The sequence below is a fragment of the Nipponia nippon genome, unplaced genomic scaffold, assembly GCF_047370975.1.
Source record: "Nipponia nippon isolate SJK-2023a ecotype South Korea unplaced genomic scaffold, ASM4737097v1 scaffold_16, whole genome shotgun sequence".
Taxonomy (NCBI): domain Eukaryota; kingdom Metazoa; phylum Chordata; class Aves; order Pelecaniformes; family Threskiornithidae; genus Nipponia; species Nipponia nippon.
In genome coordinates this window covers 8082017-8103190 of record NW_028262332.1, presented here as the reverse complement: position 1 = coordinate 8103190, position 21174 = coordinate 8082017, and the positions used below count along the sequence as shown (strand labels likewise).

At 37.3% G+C, this 21174-nt stretch overlaps 1 protein-coding gene across 2 annotated transcripts in view; it reads left to right on the top strand.

The window, feature by feature from the left end:
* The window catches only part of AK8 (adenylate kinase 8), a 74049-nt gene that overhangs the window by 12563 nt on the left and 40312 nt on the right, over window positions 1-21174 (top strand). For both annotated transcript variants that reach the window (XM_087752906.1, XM_087752905.1), the window contains exons 5-10: window positions 921-989; window positions 9391-9472; window positions 11126-11197; window positions 12068-12268; window positions 15074-15205; window positions 18037-18126. In XM_087752906.1, coding sequence (XP_087609032.1) covers window positions 921-989; window positions 9391-9472; window positions 11126-11197; window positions 12068-12268; window positions 15074-15205; window positions 18037-18126 — 646 coding nt within the window. The remainder of the gene's footprint in view (window positions 1-920; window positions 990-9390; window positions 9473-11125; window positions 11198-12067; window positions 12269-15073; window positions 15206-18036; window positions 18127-21174) is intronic.

Here is a 21174-nt window from a genome sequence, read left to right as displayed (position 1 = left end):
AGGTTTAGACTTTGTCAATTTTAACTGCTTAACATAGAGTTTGTTCAACCAAGCTCAGCATAGAATGAAGGCCTAAATTAACAAGATAGTGAAGAAAAATTCTTACAAGAAGGGAAGAAGGGTGTTGGTAATTTCTTGTCTGGAAATCTAATACAATAGTGGAAGAAATATTATGGGGGGGGGGGGAAATGCTAAATCTATAGAGGAACTTTGTTCTTCTGTCAGATAGCAAATACTGTCTTACAAAACATCTCTAGATGTGCGCAAAGTAACAGTCACAGAAAGAAAAAGCACTTCTGAAAATCTTGGTACTTGCAGTTTCAATTGCATTTCATGTTCCTGAGTTTAAAAATAAATTAAATTTAACATTAAAATTAACTTTAACATTAAAGCGTACTTTAAATAAACTTTCTGGGTGATGAAAGAGTGAGAGTTACTTGAAACTATGAAACAAATCTCCTGAAAATCAGACTCTTTCTGTTATTTGCTCTGTGTTTGAGATTCTGACAGCTCTTAGGATCACTAATGCTGAGTCCACTGATGTATGAAGCAGCAGTGGGACAGATACTTGTGGTAAAAAGGGCTCCTTGTGGATGTGACGTTCTTATGGATCCCTTTGCAGGTTTGATGTCCAATGTGTGTGTTAGCGTGCAAAACTTGGCACTGCTTCCATGTTAGTGTGCAAAAAGCGTGGATGGAGGCTTTGTGTTCAGCTTACCTTTAACACTGATTTTTGTGCCCTTATTAACTCTCTGATATATTATGTTAATGACTTGGGACTCACACAGATTTATTTATTTATTTATTTATTTAATTTTAAGAAGACATCTCCGTTCACCTTTAACCGGAATATGCCTGCATGGTAAAATTCCTTTTGAACTCAATTGTGAATATTCAGCCTTTTTTTGTTCTTTCTTTAGGAAATTCCCAACGCGCTTTGGGCCAATCTGATCCAGGAACGTCTGTCAAACGTGGACTGCATCAAACAAGTAAGAATTGCTCCTCAGAGGGCCGGTGGATAAGCACTTACACAACTCGTGCATAGTAGTTAGCATTCTGAGTCCTGAGCAGAGGAGGGAATGGGGGCAAATCATTGGGGGCTCTGGAGTGGATTGCTTTCTTGAACATCAGCAGAGGGAGTTTGGAGCTTTATTAACAGGATAAAGGGGAGGATGAGAGTATGCATATGCTAATCTTCTAGCACAGAGATGATCAAAGGCTGAACAAGCATAGCTTTGTTGATTGCCTGGGGCAACTGGCAGAGTTATAGTGGACAAAACAGATAAACAGAAAATATATAAAAATCGATATGTTAAGATTTTAACTCTTATTGAGAAAGGGGGAAAAAGAGTCTAGCATTATTCGTATCAATTTTCTTTTTTCCTCATTGTGTCCTTTTTTTCTTCCTGTTTTATGAAAAACTGCATTTGAATATATTGTCTTCTAGGTAATAATTAATATGTTCACTGCTAGTTTACACAAATAGGCAACTGAATAGGTTTAGCTGTATTCACAGATGTGTGGCTTCCCCCCGCCCCGCTGTGTGCTTGGCTTTAATGTAAGTAGAGACTTCTAACATAGAACGAAAAGGGAGCTTAAGTAGATTAATATTGGTTGAAATTCATGTCTGGACTCAAGGAAAGCAAAATCTTTTATGTGTTTCCTTTAAAATCTCAGATGTTCTTGTAGTTTATTGAGTTTATTGCATCAGCCCATTATAAAGGATTATTTGTAAGAGACATACTAATCTAATGGATAAAACCCTGTTTCTAAACAGTGCCAAAATATGGACTGCACATTATTTGATGCACTTCTTGAGAGGAAAAAGTCCACTCCAAAGTGGGTGTTACGTTCATGAAGGACTAAACAGCTTTTTTCAGATGAATAGTACATGTTTTTAGAACAGTCACTCTGTCACACCCTCACCTTTGGGTAAGGGGATAACTAGTGTTTCCTGACCTCATAGAGGTACTGTAAGGCTCATAGTTTTATTAAAATCTGTTGTTTCTCAACATCATCATCATCTGCCTTGTTGGTTGAATGAAGCAGGGCTGGTAATTAATATTTCATTGAAGTGTAAAAATTGCTTCCTAAAGCTTCTTAGCATTAGGCACTGAAAGAAACTGGAAATGCTGAAAACCTTGTCTTGTACTTCTTTCTCTGTCTCTGTGATTTTTTTTTTTTTGGTGTAGTCTGCAATGATCTGCAGACTGGATCCTTCCATCCATGTAACACAAAATCATCTTGGGGGCTGGGCCATTGCCTTGTACTTCTTAAGATGGTAATTCTGTAGTGCAGCGGTGTCAATAGGTGCAGAAAACATCAACACAACTAGTGAGAAGAATTGAAAAAATTTTCTGCCCCTGATTGACGGCTTTGGGTTTTAGAACTCAGATAATATGTGAATGATTGCTTCAGTGCAAAGTCAACTATCTTGGCTTAAGCCACTGATGGAAGTGGCTTTCAGTGGTCCTGCCTTGTGTAAGCTAGATCAGATGGTCGATTACCGTGTATGAACTGTGGAAAGGATAACTTGATCGGGATGGTAATGAATAGCTGGAGATGTAATCTCTTAAATTGTTCCTGCCTGAGAGGTTTGCTAGAGGACATCTGTCTGTGTCATATTTCTGTTGCGAGCATATAGCTGTAGCAAAATAGGTAGTATGCTGCTCTCTTAAACAGTAGCTTAGAACTACCAATAGCTAAACTTTGATCTATCCCATTATCTAATCCACTGGTTGCATGAGAATTTAATTTAGAATACTACCTGCTGGTGTTTAATGTTACTGAGAAAAGTCATGAAGCTAAACCAAACCTTTCCTTGCCCAGCTAATCTTGTTCTTTTGCCAGGTCATAGAAGAGCGCACCACGGTGCCCTTGTTTGCATTGGGAAGTATCTTGCTATAAAAGTCCTTTTCCATCAGTAGAGAAAGCGCTGAAGGAGTAAAAATAAGTTAATGTGGGTGATTTTTGAACAGTTCATTGCATTTTTAGCTAAATCCAGGTTTAGCAAGAGACTTAGTGTAACAAAAATCTGGGGTGCGTTACTGGCTCCCATACGTACTTACAAATGACAGTATAGGGCTCCTCCTCCCTCAGAGGAATGTGATCAATTGTTTTTATGAAGGGAAATTCATGAAACGGAAACCTAGCTCATCTCTAAATTATTGTAGATTTATACCAGATATAAATCCCATTGACATTTGTGGGATTGAATTCCTGCAACTTTGGAGTAACATAGTTATGAGTTGAACCCTATGCTTTTAAAGTACACCAGTACTCGCTTTCATGGGGAATTATCGAGATGTTAGGATTTTAAAATGTACTGGCATCTCTAAACTGTGAAGTGTGAATTTTTGTGATGCCCACTCCTACCTTCTTTCCACTTACTGTGAACTCATAAAATCTACTTTGCTGTGCAGGTAAGACACAGGTTTTAGGCAAAATGCACGCTGCTGTTAGTTCAAGCTCTTATTTTCTTCCTAAGCCTTGCTGTTGTCTCACTTTGAATTCCCTTCCTACACTGGTACAATCAAGGCCCAGACTTGGAAGAATTCCACAAGACTGTGGAAGAATTTTCTACTTCATTATGTATAAGGACGTGACCCCCTCCCCTTCTTTTCCAAATGGACCATTTTTTTTTCTGTGTTTTAGGAGCCTGTGTTTCTTGCTCTATGCTTCATCATCTGGGAGACTGAAACAATGATTTTTGGATCCTTAGGGAAAAAAGAGTAGAGAGATTGGCAGAAAACTTAAGGGTTATCAATTTTTCTCTACAAAACACTGTACACCTTGCTCCATATTTGATCTATTAATTTTGAATTTGCAGAGTAGAATCAAACTTTTGCATTGCTAGTCACTGTGCTTGAATTATATGGGTCTGTCTGGTTTCTCTTGAAGGTCTTTTTAGGTGAGCTATTTTATTTATTTATTTATTATTTAGCACTCCAGATCAAATATCTGGTAGTATTTAATGTATTTGTTTGTCTGTACTAAATTCACACAGGACTTAGGCCTTTCAATTTGCAGGAGAACCTGTTTAAAAACATGCATGTGGTGTACCATCTTATTAATTTTTGTGGCATTTTGAATTAAAGAGTGTAGCTGAGGAACACTTGAGAAACCAGTATTGTCAGCTCTGGATATACTAGCAAATGAGCAGCAAAAAAGACTATGAATGTCAACATTTTTTATGGAAGCAGTGCAATGAGATATCATGGATATACAGCAAGTCAGGTGATTGTATGATTTACTACCTTGCCCTTGTGGCAAGACGTGGAATATCTATCTCAAGTGAAACTTCTCGTCTAGTGAGTATGTTTAAAATACCTTTAAACCTGTAGAAATGAAAGTAAGTTAGAAAGATGATGAACCCAAGAGAGAAACTGCTCTTCTGACTGCTGACGGCTAGGCTTTAGGCTGGTTTCAGTCCCCAAACACAGCCCCCTCAGCTTAACACTAACACCTTCGCTGCTTGTGCTACTAGTAGTTAGCAGGTAGGATAGGGAAGATGCCAGGGTTTGGTTAAATATTTTCTCACATGATCTCTCAAAGGTAGTAGTTGCTGTGAGAGCTGTTGGATGGCAGTAGTTGCTGTAAAGTAGCAAGCAGGTGAATAACTCTTCAGTTTAGGGCTTTTATAACAGTACCTCTCCGACATGCTTATTTTTTCACGTAAGCCTCTTTGCCTGATTAAAAGAAGGTATGTTTTCAACAGCTATTTTTTCCGGTGTTTGTTTTGATGTTGTTAAACTGAGTTTTACTAACCATCACTGTGTAAGAAAAAATCCATTGCTTTCCAAAGGCTCCATCCACCCTATGCTTTTTTTGCCCCACGCTTTCTATAATTGTTGGCATGGTTCTAGTTCTCCTTTCGGTAGCGAAGGAAGGATCTCTCAGTGCCTGTTGTTTTAAGTATTAGGTCATGTAAACTCTGAGTAAGGTGACAAGATGGTTAAAATGCCAACAGCTGCATAGTGTCCTGCCTACATTTTATGTTCCCGTTGTTAGCACCAGCAACACTGAATCAATGCTGGATGCGTTACAGAACTAGCGGGGGGAAACCCTTTATAAAGCTTCCCTGACATTCGGCAAGAACGGAGTGGATGTTATTGGTCTAGTTAAGGTTTCAGCTATTTTTAGGAAAAACACATCATTGACTTCTCAAAGTTGTGATGGTCATTAAAAATCTTTTCATTAATAGATAGTAATTTGTGGTCACTAAAACTTCCTCACATTGGGTGTGTCTTTTCCATTTGAAAGGGGATGTATGCATTTTAATTGCAATATTTTCCTTGTGTGATTGGAAATAGAATTAATACTGTGGATTTTGTACTTCATTGAACAGATTTATGCCATTTCTCTCAAAGCATGAGTCAGCTTTTTTTTTTTTTTTCCTGAGAATGTTAATAGATTAGGAGCAGTATGTTGGACCATAATACCACCAGCTGTTTGTTTTATTTCTCCTTGTGGTGTCATTGGCTTGGCATTAATTGTACAGCTTTCATCCCAGTGACAGTAGGAATACCGAATTTTTTGTGCTGTTGTTTTGACACTCACAGGTTTATAGATGTCACAGGCATTCTCTAAGGAGAACATTTTTATTGATCAACAGCTCTGCTGAGGCTCTGTGTTGTGTGTTCTTCTAATACAAATGTAGTTAGGACTGCAAGGGATCAGATGGGTAGGTGTTCCAGCATGCGCAGAAAACTTATGGCAAGCATTATGTTAGAACCTGGGACTTGTGAAGCTGATATGAAGACTTTTCATCTTACAGGGTTAGTACACGTTGGCTACGGCACCTCTGGCTGCTGGTGTTGTGGAGGGAATTTCTAGAACTGGGGAAGGCTAGTGAAGAGATTGCTACGTGATGAATTTGTGAGAGAGCAAGCTGAGCAACCTTACTCATGGCTTAGGATCATTTAGAAACTAAGCTTAGGCCAGTGATTTGCATGAGTAGTGGCAGAATTACTTTTGATTGGTATTAAACCATTCAGAAGGGTAGTGGCTATCCTTGAAAGGGAAGGCAAAGAGAGCAATGGCTGTTGGTTCCTTCTGGTTTTACCTTGGCAGATGAAGATCATCATGTTGTCTCTGTGAAACTCCGTGCAAGGGTAGTGATGTTACATCGATTTATCTGGGGAGAGAATCTGCCTATTCACCATCTTTTTTGTTTTCCAGGAAGAATGTGGCTTTTTTTAAAGTTTTGCAGCTTACTCAACCTACAAAAATAATGTGGGGAATAAAAGGTTTCTTTCTAATTGGAAATTTGGTAAAGTTAGAGCTTCTTCCACCATCCATGCTGCTGATGTTGATGGACTGCAGGAGCTGGGTTGACAATATTTTTACTGCACTCCTCAGTCTGCTGTTTTCTGGAAATCTCAGAAATTTTAGATCCATACTGGCAAAGCTATTACTGAAATTCTTCTTTTGCATTATTGTCTGTCCCCTTTCTTCAGATGGGAGTGAAAGGCATGTAATACTATTTCAAAAATTCTGAATGATGATGTGGAAAAAACTGTTGTGATGAGCCATTTTCGTAAAGGCAGCAGTATTCATGACCTTTGATCTTTATGCTTGCGGCTGAGATTTCTTTCAGATATGCCACGTAATTCAGCATTATTTCTTTGCGCTATCCCTTTTCATTATTCTAAGGCCGTGTCAATTTTGGATTCTGTAATTTAAAAAAAAAAAAATTGAGACTCTGCAGGTCAAATAACAAGAGAAATGAATACCCAAGTCGTCATTATTGGGGTGGAAAGCGTGAAAGTGTGTAGGTTTGGTATGATAGCTGAGAGCAGTGCCAGCAAAGGAATGAGATTTACATTGGGGAATGACCTTGAGCATTTCCTTTTCTCCAGATTGCTTAAATCTGGAGAGGAAAGCGATGGCTTTGAAAGTACTTGCTTGTTGCTGACTTTCAGCATGGCAGGGGTCTCCAAGGAGCACTTCACCTGGCATTAAGGCAACAGCAGAATGCTGTATTTCTCCATGTGGGAAAGGACTGAGGTTTCCAGCTGAAAGAGAGGGAACAGTGACCACAGCGTAAAGGCACCGTGGAATTACTCACTTTTAGCCTTTGTTCCACCCTTGATGTGATAAGGTGCAATCCATGCATGGATGTAAGGTTACTGCTATCAAGAACAAAAAATAGATGACTTCTTAAAGAAACAAATTTACCATGTGAAGTTACTAATTACACTTTAATGATAGTCAGGAGGGCAAAAAAGACCAGTGTTTGCATAAAGCATGATAGGCATATTTTAAGTCAGGTCTTGCTCTGCTGTGTCTTGCTTCCTCTTGCTTCGTTCCCAAGCCACACTCCCTTTTTACTCTTTTTTTTTCCTTTTTCTTTTTTTTTTTTTTAATCTGTGACATCTGCTTGGAGCTTGTCCCTCCTGTGATACCATACTACTTGCAGCTGTTCAGACCTCCAGCTCTGAGCTGTGCATGGGGTGCCCTGAGCATACGGCCTTTTTGATGTGTGATAAAACAGAACCAAGCCACTGGGGGTATGGAGAGGGAATGCAGCAGAATATCAATAAACCTGTTCTGAACAAAGCTGCAGCTCTGTGGTGGAATAGACATTTCACTGAAGTGTCAAGTAGATGGATAATGTATTCTAATTAGGGACTGACTGATACCCTGGAACTCGGAGACCTTTGGAAATCAGATCCAAAATGCTAACTATTTTTGTAGTGTGTGTTTATTTTGCATTTGTTTAATGCCTTAAAACGTATTTGTTGCAGGAAGCTATTTATTGAGCTATGTTTTCCTACATTGCAAAAACTTTTAGCTAGATAATTGCTTATTGCCTACTTTGAGGACCTTTGAAAATTTTATATAAACCTCTTGAATTTCACTATACATCGTTAAAAAACAATATTCTGTGTTTACTGCCTGTTGCTCAGTATGTGATTTTGAGCAGTAAGCTATAGTGACAGCAGAGGCAATGGTTTTGTGGGGTGGTTTGTCTTTGTTTTCTTTTAGTTTCCAAAAGTGTTGCACTTGGAGTGGAGAAAGTGAGCCAGATCTGTAGTCTGTGTAAATTGGCGTAGATTTATTGCCTTCAGACCTCTGATGCCATTTCTCCCTAGAAGAGGATCTGGGCCTATATATATGTTGTACAGGCATAATATATTCAGAACTAGTGCTGAAGTTCCTAGCATACCGCTAAAAATATTGTGCAGCCTTGCCTCCTGCAAGTCCCAAGGGATAAATTGATTTCTCAGCACCTGTGTGACCTTAGACAGCGGTTCATTCTAATTCGATAGAGCAAACACTGAGAGTGGCAAAAATGGCTTGCAGTTACTTGAGTCTCTTATTTTCTACAGATATCAGCAGGATGACATGTTCCTGAAACCAGGCTAATTAAGGAATTTTAAATAGTCTACTCTATTTTCTTGTATAATTGGCATGTCCCAATTTCCTCCTACAGAAGTCATGGAGATATGTTTCCCTGAAATACTTCTAAAACCTTTGGACCCCATACTGACAGAGCTTCAAATTTATGTGGGAGATGATAATGATTGCTAGCTAATGCAATATTAAAATATCTTCTTTATTTCAGTACAAAGATGGTTTCCAGATTTATTGTAGTATCACAAAGTTATTTTGAGGTGTAGGATATAGTGACCAAGGACACGTGTGGTTAAGCAACTAACAGATAAATTAGACAAAGTTTAGAAGATTCAGACTTGAGGCTGGGAAGTGGATTAGATTTCAAATACTGCATCACACAGAAACTGAGTGAGGCTGCAGCTCTCCTACGGTATTTCACAGATCTGTAAATGTTTTTTTAAAGATGCTCAATCCAACACTTAGCTGGCTATAACAAGGACTTAAGGGAGCAAAAGGCTCTTTTTTCTTTTTTCTTTCTTTTGCTCTGTTGCTTCATTAGCTTTGGGAACGCTGGTTCCATTACTGTGAGTTTTCCTGTATAATTTAAGAAAATAATGAAAGCGTGCATATTTTCCTCACTGTTCTTGGCATTAAATCTGTCTTTAGATTTGTTTAGCTTCTTTTTTTATACACAGTGTGGGCTGGTATCCTTTTGAATATTTCAAAACTGTAGAAATTGTTTTGAGATGTTTTTTATTCAAGATAGAAGTTTCTTTTTTTTTTTTTAAGATTGAAACATGAAAAAAAAAAAATCATTGCTACAATACGTAAGTTCCCATTGCTCTGTGGCAGTGGTATTAGTGCATGCCATTTCACAAAAATATCAATGCTCCATGTTTGCTTTCTCCTCTCACAAGCATCCATAACAAATAACGTGCTGTTGTGCGATCAGAATGAGGTAATTTTTGTGTGAATAGCACTGACATTTAGTGCTAATTTTTGTATTTTCTCTTCCAGGATCAATAACTGTTTCATGTTTTTGTTCAATAGGGATGGATTTTGGAAGGCTTCCCTGAAAATCAGGAACAGGCATGGATGCTGCAGTCATCTGGCATCATTCCTAGGCATGTTGGTAAGCAGCACAAGGTTTATGTGTGATTTCATCCAGTAGGAAAGGCTAGAAGTGTTTCTCCCGAAAAGTCCTCAATAAATTCAATACCGATACTGAAGACATCAGAGTCACCAGACAGCAGAATATTTCAGTATGGTTCAGATTCATTCAAAAACTTGAGGTAACCTCTGAGATTTTAAATCCTGTCTTTCACCCTTTTCTTCTTACACATTAGAGCTCTGTAAGTATTTTCTGTATTTTTTTCGGGGCGGGGGGAACACAAAACCAACGAAACCACCCCAGCAAGTGTCTCTGAGCAGCTGTATGCAGCTTTGCTTCTGTCCTAGGAGTTGGGTCCAAATTTTCTCTGACTTCAGTCTCTAGAAATCAGCCTTTAGTGATCCTCAGGCCAAAACAATTCTTCATGTACTAAATACAAATTTGTCCTTCTGTTGAATTAGAGAATGCAAACTTAGCAAACTTTACTCCACCAAGTGAAGCGGAAACATGATTTTAAGCTTGACCTTTCAGAGTATGGGTGGATTCTGACTTGATTTGAGAAGAACATTTGTTTACTGTCAAAGTACTGATAAGCAAGACCTTGACAACTTCCCTTGCCACCTAGAAGCAGCCAGTTGTCTAAGGACCTGCTTAGAATGTAAGAAATCATTATGATTGTGTGGAATACAGTGTAAAATGGTAAATGTAGAGCTTTCCAGTGGATAGTGAACAGAATGTTAGCGAACTTGATGAATTGTCACTTTGGATTTGATTTGGATGAGATTTGACTGTTAATGAAGAACTCGGAATCACTGCAATAGAGTTAGGCAAAAATGTTTAATGTCTAGTACTTGCATGTATTTTTAATATAGCTAATAACATCTGAAGTTGAGTTTTGCTCACAATTATATCTGTGCAACCAAGACCTGAATGAGAATCTTAAAGCTCAGTCTGTAGTTAATCAAAAAGAAGATTGCGAGGAGATGAGATTTATGGTGTATGAGTACCTTAATAGGGAGAAAAGTGTCTGAAAGAGCTATTTGATACAGAGAAGAAAGTCATAACAAGAACTTGTTTGAAACCTGCAATCAAATGCACTGAAAATAGTAATTAAATTACAGTGTTTAACTGTGAGGATGATTAGCCAAAAGTAACCTAGGGAACTGACAGATTCTCCATCTTTTGATGCTTTCAATCAAGTTTGAACACTTTTCTGTGAGGTTATCGAAAAATAAGTTTCCCTGGTCTCACTACCAAAGTACCTGGGTGAAAAGTAATTGTTTGTGGTATAGAAGAGAATCAGTCTCCAGTGATCTGTGGGTACTTCCATCCTAGGCTCCAGATACAACATGAGTAAGGGAGAACCTTGTTAATTGGTATGGATGACAGGGACAGCTAGTACTGGACTGGATTAATGCATATTTTGTCCCACTATACTGTTTAGGAGGTGGATCAAAACTCTGATTAAAAGTGAAGTAAAGCATTTGCAGGTAGAAGCTGGGAAAGGAGAATGAGGCACATGTGCTTGAAATACATACGTCCATCTTTAGTATTAGGCTACATCTAAACCCTGACAGGAAATAAAGCAAGTAAATAACAAGAGCTATACTTTTTTCTTTTTTCTTCTTTTTTTTTCTTTTTTTCTTTTTTCTTTTTTTTTTTTATTGTGCCTAGTTGTGCTTTATGCTCCAGACACTGTGCTGATTGAGAGGAACAGTGGGAAAAGGCTTGACCCCTTCACAGAAGGTGCAGTATGTGTTTGTTCCTGATCTCCACTAGGAACTGGAGTGTTGCTTGGTCTCAGAAACATTGTAATACCAGGGGGATTACAATTTAAATGGTATCCCTCTAAGAACTAGTAGGAATTTATAATTATAAATTTAAACGGTTTATAAAAAGTATTTGTTGACCTTGCATTATTTTCTGTGCCAATAAAATATGGGAAAATGTAAAGCTCAGTATTGAGCCTGCAAGCTATGGCAGTACAGAATATTTGAAGGTTAGATCTGTCCATATGAGCTTACATTTTGCTATGCATCTTTGCTAGATCCTGTTTTTTTTGAGGTGCAGATACGCTTTTAGATATCTTCCATTACATGACTGTCAAATAGACTTAGCTCTGTATTGTCTGTTGAGTATCAATCATCCATCACGAAATAAAATCCTGACATTGCTCAATAAAAAAATCACGTTGGATGTTTTAGGAGTGGAATTAGGAGGTACGTTCTTAACTAAAGAAATGGCTTTTATTTGCTATAAAGGAGATCTGCTTATCAAAGGTCTTGCTTAAGTTTCAGTCTAAGAATTTGGAGAGCTGCTCCCAGTTCCTGGGTCTTACTCATCGTGGTGTCTTGGCTGCATGGGTGGGCAGTTACCTTGGCCGCTTCCTATCTGTGCATCTGCAGAGCAATAGTCAGCTATCAGTACAAGTAGGGAGGGAAGCGCACAGGTTATTGCTTGTATATAACGCTTCTATATTATTGTTAGGTTATTGCTAGGTTATTGCTTCTATATAACGCTTAAAGAAAGACCTTGATTTTGTTTAGGAAACCTTTTGTTGCTGAGCAAGACCTATTAAATCATCCTCTTAGTTCCTAATCAGTGTCTAACTTCTAGAGGTGTACCATACGACCTTCGACTGGCCAAGTGATCCACTGGTACAGCAACGCTTGGTGAAACCAGAAGATCTATCTGAACAGGAGATGTCAAAGAAACTGCTGAAATATCACAGAAACTTCCCTGGAGTTTTCCAGATCTACCAAAAAGTTTTGAAATCGATCAATGCAGACCAGCCTTCCATGGATGTCCTCTCACAGGGTAAATACGTACCTTTATGGCAAATCTGATCGATGATAAACTCTTATTTGAAAGGTAGCTCCTAGCCGTTAGAGCCAGTTTGTAGGATTAGGATTAGTCAACACAGATGGCTCCCAGCTGAGTTGAGTTCTCTCTAGTACGGCGTTTGGGCTGTTCCTGGTAATTATTTTACAGGACTACCGTAAGTGCAGATAACTGGGAAGTCTTAGTTCCACAGTCCTGCCAAGGAATAGCTGACTCAGTAGAGCAAATGTCACGGTTATTTCTGCGAGAGTCTCTTCTAAAAGGCTGCATTGTGGCTCAATTGGCTCCCAAAGGGCTGGTACCTTCCACAAGTCTGATAACAAGAAGTAGGAGTAGTTCAAAGCCGGTAACATTTCATTATTTAAAAGCTGTTTGTGCTGGTAGCTTTTCTGTTCAACAATTCTCGTTTGCCTTTGCTTGACTGTAATGCAATCTGACTTTCAATGTTGATTCTTCAAGAAGAGAATAAGGAAACTGCCAGGAAGACCAATTGATAATGTACTTTGTAGCTGTCAGTCTGTAGATGATCTGTTATAGCCCAGTAATTTTGCATCTCGTAAAGGTCTTTTTTTAATAACAAGTGCTGCACTTTTAAGATAAACAAGTAGGAAGTTTATAATTCTGAATTTACACATTAATTACCTCTAAATTACTTAATTAAATTTAAAAGTTCATATCATCATTCATAAAGAATTCATGCCTTGAATTGTAAATAAAAATGTGAGTGCCTGAATATTAATTATTATTAATTAATAATGTAGTGAGATAAATTGAAAACTGGAATGAAAAAATCCTCTCTAGATCTTTTTTCTGCAGTGCATCAAGCAGCCAGATTTTTTTTTTAAAGAATAATTAGATGTGGAGACTGTCTAGGGGATCATTACTCCTAATTAACTTGGTTATTTACTGCAAATTAAGCATCATTTGTAAGCAGGGTGCTTTGCCTGTAATGTTTGTGCTTTTCAATACACTGGGTTATGGAAAATGTTCAGAATAACTAGAGCACTCCTTGGGTAGCTGATACTTCTGTTTTAGGACGTTAATGCAGCAAAGACACTATTTTCTGTTACGCTTTTCCAGGTTTTTTTGTTAAGTATTTTTACTGCTACAGATAGAGTTAAAAAAGAAAGAGGAGGTCTCTCATCAATATTAGTATTATTATGGATTGTTTCATACAATTATAAAATTTTGTAAACAGTTAAACTTTAATGCAATTACTGCTAATGTACCCTAGGATACGTGACATCGCATTCAGTTGTACAGTGTAATATCCCAGTACAGCTTGCGGCACTGGAGAGAGAGATGTATGTGATCCCATGTGGTTGCAGTTTGAGTTACTTTTGGTCCACTGTCTAGAAATAGTAGGGCTGGAGTTTGCTGGAGATGCTTCTGTATTATGAAAAGATTTTATAATGATACCAAAGTGTCTAGCAGAGTCCTCAGAAAAATTGTTAGTTAGTATACAGCAATGTGTTATCAATGGTAGTTAAAATACTGATCCTTTCCATCAATCCTTTTGTGATTTTTTTTTTTACTATGGGCTTATGATTCATACAAACATTAACGTCTAAGCCTGTCCTATTTCTTAGACTAAAATACCATTTTATTACAAGGACGCTTTAGTCTAGAGAGTCTTTTATATGAACTGAAGATGTCTGGGCTAACACTTAATTGTGTCCGTTGCAATTACAGAGGCAATCAACGCCCGTGTAGGTGTGCCCCTGCTGCTTTAGTCGTGGATAACCATGGCAGTCAGGATGCGGTGGCATGAGCTTTAGCCTTGGCGTTTGCATCTATGATTCCTAGCAAGCTTGCATGGCTTGTGCTGAAGCTTGAGCTGCTCACTTTGCTAGTGTTGTTAGCCATAAAAGGGGCACGGAGAGTAAGAGTGTTTGGCTGTGTCCAAATACGATCTAATTTGTCCTCACTGCCAAGCCGTGTCGTCTTTTAGCTTCTTGGTGATCTATCAGGTTCTCTTTTGAGATTCTAATGAAGCTCAGCTGTCTCTAATACAGCAATGTTGATGATGCTTCATGTGTCCTGTGGTCTTTCCAAAGCTCTTGCAATCTGTAGATAGACCTGAATGTAGTATTTCCTACGCGATATGAAATGTAGAGGAATGATGTCCAGAAATGGAGTGGAATCAGACAGAGAAACTCAAATATCCTTTACATATTATGCAAAAATGATGGACAAAAGAATAAAATCATACTCGGTCCTGTGTTGTCAATGCGGTATTGTGTCGTGACACCCTATGCTACAAGTCTATAATATTGTAATTAGGAGTCTGTTAATCACACACACACACACATAGCTGGATAAATGTCATATTAATATAACATCCTGAGTTTTTACACTTAAATATTTGTTCAGAAACTGCAGAAAGTATTAAATGTAATTATATCCCTCTATAATTTGCATGGTAAAATTGTACCTATCAAGCAAAAATGACTTCTGCTAAAAACAACATGGTAAAAGAGCAATTATTAATTGAATCTGCTCTTTAAAACGGTTTGACATCTACTGATGAAAGAAAGTATAGGAGCGTAATGATGGTAAGATTTCTATAGTGCCTCTCAGTGTAAGTTGCTGACATGACAGTTTTATCAGAGTCCTGATTTTGGTTGGAGTATCTAGATGTTTCAGTGATAAAATAAATGATGATCAACATGACAACCTTTTTTTTTAAAAAAAAGAGAGTAGTTAATCAATGTTTTTATTATTTTTTAAAAAAAGAAATAGGCTATAAACTGTATTTCTTGCCTTTCTGTCATGTTCTAGTTCTTACCTATGTCCAAACACGGCACCGATCAGCTGCCCCCTTTACACCACGGATTCTCTTTTGTGGACCCCCAGGCAGTGGGAAGAGCCTGCAGGCAGCACTAATAGCTCAGAAATACGGTGTTGTCAACAGTAAGTTCTTAGTAAATATGCACTTTGCTCAATTCCCCTTTTCTCTTTTTGATCATTTATCTTTTGCTGTCTGTCTTTCTTACTTGCTCATAAAATTCCTGTTTGTCCATTGCTATGGATGTCAAATTTTTGAGGGAAGTGAAAAGTATTTCAATGAAGAAATATAAACCAATAGAGCATACATTCTGTGACAAACCAGCTCTAACATTTTTTTAGTCATCATTTTTTTATACCCTTTACATCAGTATTTTTCCATGTGTTAGATTCCTGTAGTGTTCTGAATTCTTCTGTGGATCAGTGGATCACGAGTAATGTCTTTGCAGTTTCAGCTGTCTGACCAGAATTGGGGCACTTTTAAAATAGAATTTACTCTGAACTTTAATGAAGGCTCAGGTTCTGTGCATCTGAAGTAATGTGTTAGAAAAGGAAGCAATTATTTAAAAGTGCATTCTCTTTTCTTTTGTAAAGGAGGCCCAGAAAATTCTGTATGAGGCTTGTTCATGGTTAGCATGCTAATGTTAAAAAGTCCTATAATATGAATACACAGCTTGGTGATAGGATCAATGCAATAGGTGTCCGTGTTCCGTAATGTCTTCTAATAGTGGAGTAGCCATAAATTATTTTAAACAAATGTCTGATACCTGTAAAATTTGCTGACGAGTCATATCCTCTTTGTTAAGTAAAATGCATGTTTGTTTCATTAGTATTCTTTCAATGTATACCAAATGAAAAAATCAGAATTAAGTAGGTAGTGATTTTTTTATCTTTGGGAGATTCTTTAATTAGTGGAACTCGCTCAGTTGTCCATAGCGATGTGCCAGTTTGCTAGTGTCTTCTCAGAACTCCTGGTGAAGTCAAAAGATTTCATTGCACCTGGATTTGGCTTTACATGTGAATAACAACTTCAAGATCTGAGCAGTATTGTTTTCAATTACAGGTTTGGTAGATCTGCTCAGAAAAGAAATACATTTTTTCAAGTTCGAACTTGAACCTTCAGAAAAAGCCGTATGCCTTCCATATAATCATTCCAACTAAGGGCTAATCCTAGGTGTGCGCAGTTCCATTAAAGGCACAGAAACAGCTATGAAACTGCCTGCCTATCAGTTTGGGGTTCTAGGTTTAGTATTTTTGTATTTTAAATCTTCATTATTATTTTAGTGTTTAAAAAAAACCCATGAATATGACTCAAATGATATCCAGTGAACTTGAAAAAGGTAAGTTTAAATTATTTAAAAATCTATATTACAATACTGGTAAGTACAAATAAAATTGATAGAATGTTCATGCTATCAGTTATTTTAATATTGCTGTGTTTTATGATTTCATTCTAAAAATAAATATTTGTAGATTTATTCAAAGCTATATTTTTAATAATTGTGTAATTGGCTTAATGAAAAATGAAATATGTTTGAATGTGTTAAAGTTTGACAGTATTTTCATCTAGGTCAAAATTTGCATTTTTTTTAAAAGTGACTACTATATGAGAGAGTTGCAGCTCTCTTTACTAAATAGCATTACCACTGCTTTACCCATATGTTGAATTTTAAGTATACTATAAACAAACTTAGAAGAATTAAGTATTTAAAACAGAGTCGGAAGACCATCATTTTTCAGAACAGTATTCAGCATATACTTAATTTCCAATTAGGCCACAGGGATTGAAAAACAGGCTTAAAAATTTAATGCTATATTTACATAGTCTCATGAATTGGATTGAATTTAGTGTATAGATATTAGTTTTCTTAAGTTGGGGTCTATGCACTGAGTTTCTGTTGTGTTTTTACACCATTTATTGTGAATATGAATTTACTTCTCCAGGACAAGTAGTGACTGTTAAAATTTGTGTTCATCCCTTGTTGCTTAAACATTTAACTTCATCAACTTCATCCAAGAAATGTTCCTGTGGAGTATTCTTACTCTTGTTTGCCAAACAGTATGATTAACAGCGATAAAGCAGATGAAAGAGCTTGCTTCTTTTTCCGTTAAAGTCAGTGCCACTGTAGATGTTGGTGCTATTGATTTCCGAAAGGGTGGAATCAACTTACAATTATTAATTGAAAGGTCATGCAGTAATGGACAGAGTGACTGTTACCTAATATTTACCAAAACTGAGTTGAAACTAGGACTTGTTGTGATGTTGTGTAACCTCTCCATGCCTTAGTTCCCTCTCCGTAAAATAAGGGCCAGGACTGTTGTATCTAACTCACCTGGGGCAGTAAGACTCAATAAATTTGGTCAGAAAGTGCTACCCGAGCCCCAAGCAGCATTATTTCATGTACAGCTGTCCTGACTAAAACTCTAAGTCTGCATCTCCTGGTGTTCTGTGTATTTGAAGTCAATGATAATATTGCATTAGCACAGTTTTTAAAATATAATTCTTACATGATCATTAAATGATCCAGGGAGTCACTTCCTTGAACTGCGTATTATCCTGCACCTCCAACAGTGCGGTTCAGATGCTGTTCAGCAGGTGTAACTTTATTCAGTAATTATAAGTTTTATAAAAAGTGAAAACCGCTAGCAATCCCTTGAGTTATTATTTCAGAAACATATTTGATTAATATCTTTCTCTCTGTCTCTGTTTTTAATATGTTCTTTGCCAAATGTATTCTTTTTTATTCAGTATTCTCCCCTGCTCAGTCTCTTTGCTTTTTGCTCTGCTTGGCCAAAACCAAAAAAATCCTAACAACAAACCCAAAAAACCTACAACTTTTATTTTATTCAGTGACCTTATTCCAGTATGCAGCTTCTGGGTTTTTTTTTTTTCTTTTCTTTGGTGCTTCCTTTTTAAAATTTAACCTTGTGTCTTTTTTGTTCTTCCTTCCTGTTAGTTTGCTGTGGGCAACTGCTAAAGGAAGCTGTTGCAGACAAGACAAAACTTGGAGAACTCATTAAGCCTTATATTGACAATGGATACCCAGGTAGGGCACGTTGTTGTCTCATTACACTGTAGTTACGAATTTGTGGTGAAAAATAAATTGTGAGTGAATTCTTCTTGGTCGGATTCTAATCTGAGTTACATCAGAGTAATCTGGAAGTTGATTAATTCCACTCGTTACATGTGATTTGTAGCACTGCATAACAGAAGTTAGATTTCTAAGCTCTTCGATATCTTCAAAGCAAATAGTTCACTGTTCCAGTGAAATTCAGATTTCTCGTATGCATTCCAAAATTTGAATTCCGTGTTTTTATCTCTAAATCAAAATCAGAATTCTGATATAGGTGTATAATTTTAAAATATTTAAACTGTTATTTAAAGCACAGTATTGTGTTTCATTTTTATTTCAGGTGGGCTGTAAGAAAGACTCTGCTTTTGTGTATGGATTTTGACTTTTAGAATGCTACTGTAGATTCCTCTACTTTCACGCAAATATTTTAAACTTAAAAATAAAGTTTCTTTGCACTTCATTCCTATCAGCATTTTTGGTTGTAGGAGGGGATTACCACAAAGAATATCTAAGCATACTTTGCTTTTGGGAGGCTCTGCAGTGATTTCAGATAAATCATAAATGCTGTAAGCTCCTTAGGGCAGCAGCTTAAACTTACCTGTTTGCTAGTTGTCTTGCACAAGGATAGCTCTCTGTATGTGGTGGGTATTAAAAATCAGAAAAGATCCGTAGTTCTAAAGGATAAGTTGTATTTCAGTAGGGTGGAAGAATGTTTATTTTGCCGAATTACAGTGGCCTGGAAGAGAAACTTTCAGTCCTGTTTCTGGCAAGAGGCCAAATGGTTACCAACGACACAAGTATAAGGAGACAATCTTGCTGAAGATTGAGAAATCTCGGTTAAGCCTCAGTATTAATGGAATTTTGAGCAAACCCCCCCTGAGCAAAGAGAAATCTTCATTGTCTCTTATTTTTGGCAAAGAAAGTCATTTGGTGAGGTGGAAAGCTTGAAAGTCCCTTTTTTTTGCACAATAGCTTAATTCTGAGACTGAATTACACAGATCTGAAACATGAGCCTATAAAATTAACTGAGGTTCCCTTGATACCATACCAAGAGATTCAGTACTTTTCTAAGCGTTTCAAAAAGACCTTTGGCAGCCTGCAGCTTTGGGCATTCTATCCCTCTGTCAGTCACTTTATCGAGCCACATTTTAACTCTAAACTTCATCTCTAGTGAATGGATTGCATTTATTCGTAATACAGTAACTTGGCTAGTTCAATGCGTTAATTTTCTGTGGCAGCCACCATGTTGCTGGGACTAGGAGCTTATGTAGGAACCGTGGGAGTGGAAAGCATGAATGTCTACAGCCCGAAGAGAGAAGCTGGGTCTTCTGTAACATGGGCACAGAGATCTAGGAGAGGATTTTCTGATTTAGAGATACTGCTAATCAGAACGGCCATTTAACACAAAGGCAAGAGGTCTTAGCGTATATTAATTGCAATGTATCCTAGATCTTTATGTATGTACCCTTCTTCGTGGGTATCGCCCAATTGACCTGAATGTGGCTACTTGTGTATGAAGTCTAACTCACATGTGGAGATCATTTTAAGCTCTGGGCCTTTTCTGTCTTTTTCATGGTATCCATTAATTTCAGAATCTTATGTGTGTACTGTAATTTCACTTTCTTCTCATCTCTGTGAAGCAGAGGATAGCCACTGTAAATTTTGCTCTCTAAATTTCAGTTATGGCTGAGATGGGAGTTTGGATGATCGATTTATTCAAAGATAGGTCCTTTAAGAGCTTTCTTTACTAAAACGCTCTTTGTGTATTTTATGAACTTCATCTTAGCCATTAAAGTTCCTTAAAGGAGATACCAAAAGCATTCCCAGTAGAGGAAAATAATTGCACAGGCTGTACTTTTTAGCCAGTCCTAAAAATATGCACATCCTCAGTCCAAGGGAGCTGCTTTCATTTCAGGAAAATGAAATTGAAGTTGTAATTCCTTTCTTCCTCCAAATTAGAAATTATTTCAGATTTAGATCAATTTTTTTAATATAGCATGCAAGGATAAATCTGTACGATGCTTCTGAATGTTAATGGGAATCATAACTATATTTCTGTGCATTGTGCTAAAAAATTCTCCCTTAGTTTTTGCTTGTATGCACATGTATTTTATTTGGTGGGACATACTACAAAATTAAGGGCTGAATAAAAGTAAATATTATATAGCAATACCAGAAATAATAAGTTCTGTCATTTTGCTAATCCTCCTCTCCCAGGGATAACAAAGAATGAATTTACATCAGTAAACACTAACAAGAATTCATTACTGCCCTCACAAGAGGCTTGGAGAAAATGAAAGAACATAGTGTACTGAAGAGGAAAGATGAGCAAAGACTCCTTACTGTCTTGCTACAGAGTTACAACCAGGTTAATACAAAGGAAAGATTCTCACACTGTTATTGACTACATTCAGTTTCAAGAAAATCACATTTGAATAGAGTTAGTTTAGTCACTAGCAGACAGTGTTATAACGGGAAAAGCAATTAGAACTTCAAAATTGTCATTGCATTTCTAGTTACCTACCAAGTAAGTGTAGTTGTTCCTTTGGGCAAGGAAACATGCGAGTGATGTTATCACAGAATACCCTGGAACCAAAGACAGACCATGAGAAATGTTGCACTAAAATCATTACTAGTCAAAATGAAACTAGTGCCATACAATCTTGAGGGCACGCCTCATATATTCTTAAAATGCCTGCCCTGGGGACTGATCTCAGTGTGGTCTGGTCACAATTCACAATCCCTTCTTCTGGTCACAATTGATTGCATACGATTAGTCATTTAAGATATGCCAAAAGGGTATGTTGTGGTGTCATAAAAAGGCTCCAAAACCAGCTTATTCAAAGCTAACTCCTTATTGAGGTATTGAGGCTGTCCACTGTCCATGCTGTTCTAGTTCTGGTTGACTCACTCAGATCTCTTCTTGGTTTTAGGATTCACAAACATTCTTTGTATTGCTTTTTCCTGCAATACTGCTTCATGTATACAGCATGTATTTCAAGAACAGCCCAGACAATTCTA